At 32.7% G+C, this 8012-nt stretch overlaps 1 protein-coding gene across 1 annotated transcript in view; it reads right to left on the bottom strand.

Moving 5' to 3' along the window:
• Ppfia2 (PTPRF interacting protein alpha 2) overlaps positions 1–8012 on the bottom strand; it is a 430243-nt gene that overhangs the window by 14943 nt on the left and 407288 nt on the right. The window contains exons 23-25 of the mRNA XM_048808220.1: positions 3190–3252; positions 2050–2079; positions 283–458 (exon numbers count right to left, since the gene is read on the bottom strand). Of these exons, the coding sequence (XP_048664177.1) occupies positions 283–458; positions 2050–2079; positions 3190–3252 (269 nt within the window). The remainder of the gene's footprint in view (positions 1–282; positions 459–2049; positions 2080–3189; positions 3253–8012) is intronic.

The following is an 8012-nucleotide window of genomic DNA, read 5'->3' as shown; positions in this document are numbered from 1 at the left end:
ACTACAAACATGGAATTTCCTAAAGATTCAGGCCCCCAAAATCAACTTAAGCTCTATGAAAATGAAATTTTCTGTTGGCATATTTCCACAAATTTTGGGTATATAATACAAACACAGCTCTACATTGCAATCTCTGTCCCCTGCTGCCTGGAAATATTTTTCCAAGTAGATGAACATAGATATTTTGAATAGCACATTTTTATGTGTCTAACATCTATTTTTGTTTTAATAACATACACATTATTTATTGTTTCACTTTAATATTCTTTGGCAAACACCTACCGATGGAAACTATCCACCATTTTTAAATGGACACGAAGATCTTTCTTTGTTAGATGATCTAACATTCTTGCATCAACCAAGCATTCCATAAAATAACTTCTGTACTGAGGTAACCCCAGGCTGGGCAGCCATTCATTTCCAATCCATTCATGGTTCATGTCTCCATAAGCCAGGGTCTGTAGAAAAACAGGACACTAGAATTGTTTTATAGCAGTCAAGTTTCTTAACCAATAAAGTGAGATGGTAATTGGAGGATATTATCCATTATTATAACTGATATTTAATTACTCTGACATGAAAACACTGGAGAAATAATATTAAGCCTATAAATATTCAATTTACTTTCATACAAAATGGAACTCAGACTACATTTATCAAATTATTTGCCTATAGAACATAATTGACTGCCCACTTTACATTATCAAAAGGAATTATACTTTGTCTAAATATGTAATTTGTTAATAAATAAATTCGAATTAGAGATATACTATGAGTTTTGAGCTTCAAGATTCCTTCTTTATATTAATCAGTCTATTTAACTTTATTTATATCTGTCAGCCAGTACTCCAACATTTCCCTCTTTTCAATGCAACCATTGCCAGTGTAATAGTGAACCTGGATATGAAATTAAAGTTTCAACAAATAGAGAAAAGAGCAATGAGGTTAGGCAGACAGAGTGCTGAAGCATTAAATCAAAGTTATTATTCCCTAGAAGAGCATGTGGGTAGCATTTCATAAAGACCATAATCGAAGCTCTTTCTAGAAATCAATCAATTGAAACTGTACTTAAAGAAGTAGGGCATGATTCAAAACTATGAAAGACAATCTAATTCTTTAATATAATAATAAGAACTGAACTTGCCAAATACTGGTACAACAACTAAAATAAAAATCAAATCAACGATCACCACTAAACTCATTTTTTAAAGGATATTTTTTATCTCTCTTAATACAGAATTTCCTATAAAATTCTATTTATACATGTTTTTTTACTGCATAAAAATCAAACCAGGAATTTACACTTCTAACTTATACACCTAGTGAAAATCTAGGAGCTTCCCTTTTTTAAAATTGATAAAACTCTTAATAAGATCAAAATTCAATGCAATTCTAAGTTATGACAATATGCTTAAATATAGGTCCTAATAATATTACTCAAACTTTTCTTATGTTCACGTTTGAATCACACTGATCATAACACGTTTATTCTTTAGTTATCCAACATCTAGAAATACTGTAGAAAATGTGCAGCTTCCTTACAAACATGTTTATTGAAAGCATAGATGCTTATTGCCTGTGGTCACTGTAGTAAAAGACAGTGTCTTCTTGACATGCAGTCTGCAGTGCTGACACCTGTTCCTCATACACCTGTATGAGCCCCAGTCCTCATACACTCTACAGGATACCCTAAAGCTTATAGAACTCCAAATTAGCCTTTTAAATTTCCCCCCATAGATCCAACTTGAGTGATTCCTGTTAAAATACATCCAGGGGTGATTTCAGAGATACTGAAGTTACAGATCATTCTTTGGGGAAGAAATAAAATTACCTTGCCATAGAAACCAGTTATGAAATGATTATGATATTATTTGCAAAATATCCTATTTAAAAAAGACACATGTAACATATATTTAAGCATCCATATCAGCTTAATATTGAGATAAGTAAAAATTTCAAATATTTCAAATATGACTTACGGTAGTTTCCTAATTTTTATCCTCATAGCCTACTAAATGATACTTGGCTTAAAGCATATAAATTTCCTACCTGGGCCCAGCTTCCTTCCTCAGATTCTTTCTGTGTTAGCAGCAGGAAATGATTAATAAAGCAGGTAAATATAAGTTAATTTCAAATGAATACAGAAATTCAAATGAATACAGAAATTTTTCCTAGCAAAAGTAACATTTTTATATAAAATGTTATCATTACATAAGCATATATAGAGATTTTTACCACAATGTACAACTATTAATTTCCCAGATCAAGAGGGAATACAGGGCAATAATATAGCTCTGAATTAATTCTAATTTAATTTTAAATACATTTATACATAATGGATTTTCATGATATTGCAAACATTTGACCTGGTCATTCCAAATCTACTCAATTCTTCAGCATATAATTTTTCAAATGTAATGTGCTATAATACAAACTTCTGATAATATATAATTACATATATATGATAGAGAAATATTACACAAAATACATTACTGAAGCAAAAAGAGTAACTGTATTTTTAATACTTTGTGGTAATCAAATGGATTTCAACAACAGCCAACAAAATAAAACAAAAATCAAGTACAACAAAACTAAACCAAAAAATGAAATTAGTATTTGAAATTTCATTTTATCCATCATAAACTTCTAGAAAATCAATGTTCCAAATAGAGATAAAACTGAAAGGACGTTGAATTAAAAAAGAAGTGGCTAAAGTTAAAATATATGATGTGCCCAACTTTGCTACTTTATATGAAAAGTGACTATGTATAACGTTGTGTTTTAAAAATTGATAAGTAGAGGTCCCAAGAAGTAATTAAAAACTGTGCTTTTGAAAAACTGAGATGCTAAAGCATAAGAGACTACATAATTATTTTTTAAATGAGGATTCAATCTAAACTTTTCTATAACAAGCTTAATTTGGACTGATAACATGCTGAGACCTGTTAATGTATCCAATGGCAAGTATTTATTGTTGGCATACTACAAACTTACGACATTTGCTACTTTATGGCAATCCAACACTGTTTCATTTAAATACGTCAAATCAGTGTTGTAAAATAAAATTGTAACAAAAATATTAGTTATCTTTGCATGTCATATAAAAGCAACCTAAAACAAATTAGTTTTTAAATCCAAATAGCAGTAAAATAACTGTCCTTCAGGTTCAATAAAGCGGTAAAGACTAACCGTTTTTGCTGGAGCTGCAAGATTTTCCATTTCTTCATGGGTCACCCAAACGTTGCCTGAAGGCTAGGGAGGAGCCCAGAGAGAAGCAAGGAATCCAGGAGGCAAGAGAGTAAAGAGAAAGGCAGCACCTCTGTGAGTAACAGCATCTCAGCTGGCCACAGTGCCCCTGCCCTAGTAGCATGCAGGACAGACAGCTTGGGTGTTTGGCTCAGGGCTCCCTTGTTCTTCTACTACAGGGGATTAAATAGACAGAGGCTTGCAGTGAAGCTCATGGGATAGCTTTCAAAGACACTTCTGTGATTATTAATCAGACAAAGGGAAGTATCAAAATTTGCATTTCAAAGGTATATAACTAAGAGCTCCATTTCTGTAATAATGAAGAACTGATTAGAGAAGAATGCAGTTTTATTTTTTTCTTTAAAAAATGATGGAACATATGGTTTGTTGCATTATTGTCAAAATTTCATTCACATAATTTTGATTCATCAGTGTCCTTGGATAGAGAAAAAAAATGACTGTCAATATAAAGCTGAAAGTGCTATCATAACCTGTCTGGAAATCAGCATCAGCTTTTTCCAGATGATTTTTTTCTTTTGCAATTCAGGATTCATGTCATTTTTCTGTATGCTTATCAATGAAAAATAAATAAAATGCTATTTTTTTATTTAATAAAAGATATTTCAGCCTCACTAAAATTAACTGTCAAATTGCAAAACTTATACATTTCCTTATTCTTCAACAGTATCCTATACCATTATAGAAGGAAAAAAAAATCCTATTCTACAATGCAAAAAAGAAAAAAAACTATCATATTATGAAGTCCCCTTGATTTCTAAATAAGTCAATATTTGATATTAGTTCTATTGTGATGGAGAAACCAAACTTGATAATAAAGTGAAATTTTAATAACCTTATGATAAAGAACCAACACCTGGGGAAAGGGTTAATTTCCCCCACTCTCTTTGTCAGCTTCTCTACAGGGAGCTTGATTAATCCTTGGTCCTTATCTATTGGATTGTAAAAAGTTGTCTGTATGAAATATGATATATCAAGAGCTTTGTAATGTTTTGAACAACCAATAAAAAAAAAATGTTGTCTCTAGGAGTCTGATGACTCCCTCATGAAATGTAAACACCCCTGGGTCAGGCTTTCAAGGCCAGAGATTCAACAGGTTTCTGTGAAGAGTCATTTCTTCTTATATTTTGTAATTTTCTGAACCGCTATAGGAAAGTAGCTTCATCACTTAATTGCTAGTATAAACTGTCTTACCGGTTACATGCCAATTAACTGCAGCCTAAACTATAAACTTGTAGGCTTAATTCTTAGAAATATAGTTCTTAGGGAGATAAACTCAAGTCATCTTGAGTGACTGCTGCCTGTGGTAAAGGCTACTTGCAAGTATTTTACTGTCTTTGTTCTACACCTGTGAACTACTTGTTGCAAATTCCTTGTGCATGGTCTTGGACACATAGGCCAAGAATTCAAACCCACCAATGTTGTAATGGTTAAAAAATGATGTCAAATTTCCTATAAATGTCCCATGTAATTGCAACTCTGGGCCTAGACCTTCAGAGCACTAGCTAGCTCAACTGGGTCCCCTGGAGTAAATAAACCTGATTCTCCAACCTGCCCAGTGGTGCTTGGTCTCTTGCTGACCACAATTTCCATAACATTATATACTGAATAATGAACAATTTCTAATTCAAAGTCCGTATAATAACATATAGAATCTGCACATTATTTAAAGTACTGGTTATTGTAAACACTTCGCATCAAATTCTACCATTTATCAGAATCTACCATTTCACTGGGTTGTCTTTAAGAATACTTCAAGGTTGCCCAAATACTCATGAAATTTACTTTTTATGATTTGACTTGTAACTTGTTTTGGAAGAGGTCCAGTTTTAAAGAATTGGGAACAGCAAAGTTGATGCCCAACCTCATGCGTAAGTCAGCAGTATAATTCACTATGTCCTTTTCTACCACTTGCATAATACCATGGCTAACTTTCTTCGTATTATAAATAATGTAATTCAATACAATTGAAAAAGTAACCATATATAAACTAAATTGTTGAGTACAATTTTATATAAATGAAATATCATATAAATGATGTGTGTGTGTGTGTGTCTGACAGGCTAAGATATATATATTATATATATATAAAATATATATATATATATATTTGGGTAACAAAGGGAGTTGGGTAAGAGATTTATAATGAAAAGTAAATCATAATTCCAAATGTTAGATATCACATGTATAAAATTCTCATTCTCTTATTGCTTTAGAATTTGAAAGATAGCCCATTTTTCCCTATAAGCAAAATATGTGCACTCTTAGAAAACACATTTTAGAATACAGGAGCCATTTATGTCATTTAAAATCCCTCCCTTCTACGAGGATTTTGGAATGGTGTTCATTATAAACAGACAGCTGTATAGGCATATATTAAACATTAGATCATTTGGAAGATAATTGTATTTATTGATCGAGGAAGAGTGTACTGTACTAAGAAGACTTCAAACTCATATGTTACAATTTCTGTACACCTGTTGATCACAGTGCTTTGTCAGAGTAGCTGTAGTTTTGTTCAAAAATGATGAATATTTGAGGGAAAAAATCATTTAAGCCAGTCCTATTTATATTAGTTTCTGTAACTTCTACTTTACTTCTGTATCCAAACAATGACAATTTCACTCCTTCCAAAAGAAACTTGTCTAGTATTATCTCATATTGTAATAGAAATTTGTATAGTCTCTCAGGTTATTTTAAAGTCTATGTTTGCCAGTTTACCACTGTATTCTGGAAGATGCTGGAAAGTATGTTTTATAATCTGTTATCTTTACTTGAAAAAATGAGTATATATTCAGGGCATTTTGCTGAAATGTTGTTGGCAAATGTTGTTGTATGTCAGATGTTCCCGTTTGATGTGGGGTTTTACCTGTAAAGAGCATTGCCTGCCTATAATCTTGTAAAGTAACCCACAAGATAGCTAGCTACACAACCCAATAGTTGAGGTTTTAATGAGCTTCTTTTACAAGCAAGTCCACATAAAGTAAGTGAAATATTCAGATTGTGTTCTTTCCACCTTCCTCTGGTTGTATTATGAAAGAGCAGTTTAGAGCCCAGAGTTTCAGAGAAGAATGTCTCTAACAGAATAGCTACAGCAAGAGGCTTTGAGCAACCAAAGACATAAGATGCCATGGAATCAAAGGTAAAGGGAATACAAACAGTGGGCTGGAAAAGCATAAAGAAGAAACCTCACAGAATCTGGCTGTGGTCCTCTGAGAGCCCTGAGCATCATTTACTCACCGTGGCTGGCAGCCTGTGTTGCAACCCCTCAAATATCTGAACTAGGGAATGCAAAATAGTAGTCATTCTTATGGATACTATCATCTGAGCCTAACAGATGATTTATAAAAATTCAATTCCAGTTATCAAATTATCATCAGGAGGCTTGAGTTCTAGAATGGGCCCTTTGTATTAACTACCCTGAGACCTTTCTAAACCTCTCTAAATTTCAGATTCTTCATCTCTTAAGTGAAACTAAAAGCACATATTTCATACTAGAAAAATACGGAGAACTTTAAATTATAGTATAGTAGGACACAGGACTGGGACTCAGCAAGTGAAATCCCCGGTTGCTCAATTTAAGTAAGCACTCACTTTCAGTGTGGTTCAAGTGCAAGTTTGGCACCTGACCATTGGAACTTCCTTAAATCTTGTGCTAGCCTAGAGGTGCCTCATCTGCCTCTTTAGTACAGATAGAGTACTTAGAAAGTATTATCAAAGGAGAACTGAGGAGAAAAGTCCTAATTAATATGAAGAATTCAAGTACTTGCCCAATTAAATCATTCTGAAAAAGTTATGACAGAAAAATAAATATTAAAATGAACTTAAGGAACAACTCATGAAAATGAATCACAGGAAAACTCTCTTACTGTCAGAGATGCAGGTTCAGTAAATATCAGCTAGATCTCAGAATCATCCTAAATCTTATGGTGTTCCAAGTAACATTTGCTATGACCCTAGGTCATTTTGAAGTATGGTTTTATACTGCAATTTGTAATTGAATTACAAATTAAAGTAACTTGAAATTTACGTTTTACACTTCAATGTCTAGATTTATATTTCTCCCCCTTTGGATTTTTGCTTCTCATTTTAAGAGCTTTTGTTTCTCATTTATTTAATTTATCTAACTATACCTCATTTTATACTCAGTATTCAGACTTATGAGGCTAGTAAAAATGAAAAGAGGATCAAAGCAGGCTGAAAGAATGCAGTAAGAAAGAAGAAAAACCCGTGCAGAGAAGGAAAGAAGGAGCTCAGATTTGGGGTCAAAGGACACATGAGTGTCATCTTAAACGAGTCACTTAACTTCTCTATATCTGTTTTCCCCATCTGTAAAAGAGACAAATAAAAGTTCCATTCTCATAGTGTGAACATGAAGCTTGGATGAGTTATAACAAGAAACTTTACTTTAAAAGCTTGAGAAAGGAAGAAAGAAGAAAAAGATATTTGTACATGGCAGATTGAGACAAAGCTTCTCAATGGAGTTAAAAAAAAAAAAAAAAGAAGCCCTTGGTTGAAGGGCAGCCATGTAAACTAACATTGAAGCGATTTAAACAGAATCTAAGCCTCGTTTAAAAGAGTGAAGTTGTAGGTGGTGAAAAAGTACATTTAAAAGTACAGTATAGATGATAATTAAAAGGCTTTAAAAGGTTAAATTGAAGGTGGTCGAGATACCTTCACGGCGGAAAAAAGATTGCTTTATTGCATCATTCGAAGCCTAGTTAATCTTAAAGACATTACTTAAAAAA

Source organism: Marmota marmota, unplaced genomic scaffold (genome assembly GCF_001458135.2).
Source record: "Marmota marmota marmota unplaced genomic scaffold, marMar, whole genome shotgun sequence".
In the NCBI taxonomy this organism is placed as follows: Eukaryota; Metazoa; Chordata; class Mammalia; order Rodentia; family Sciuridae; genus Marmota; species Marmota marmota.
The sequence above is the reverse complement of the archived record's forward strand: the minus strand, read 5'-3'. Positions and strand labels throughout refer to the sequence as shown.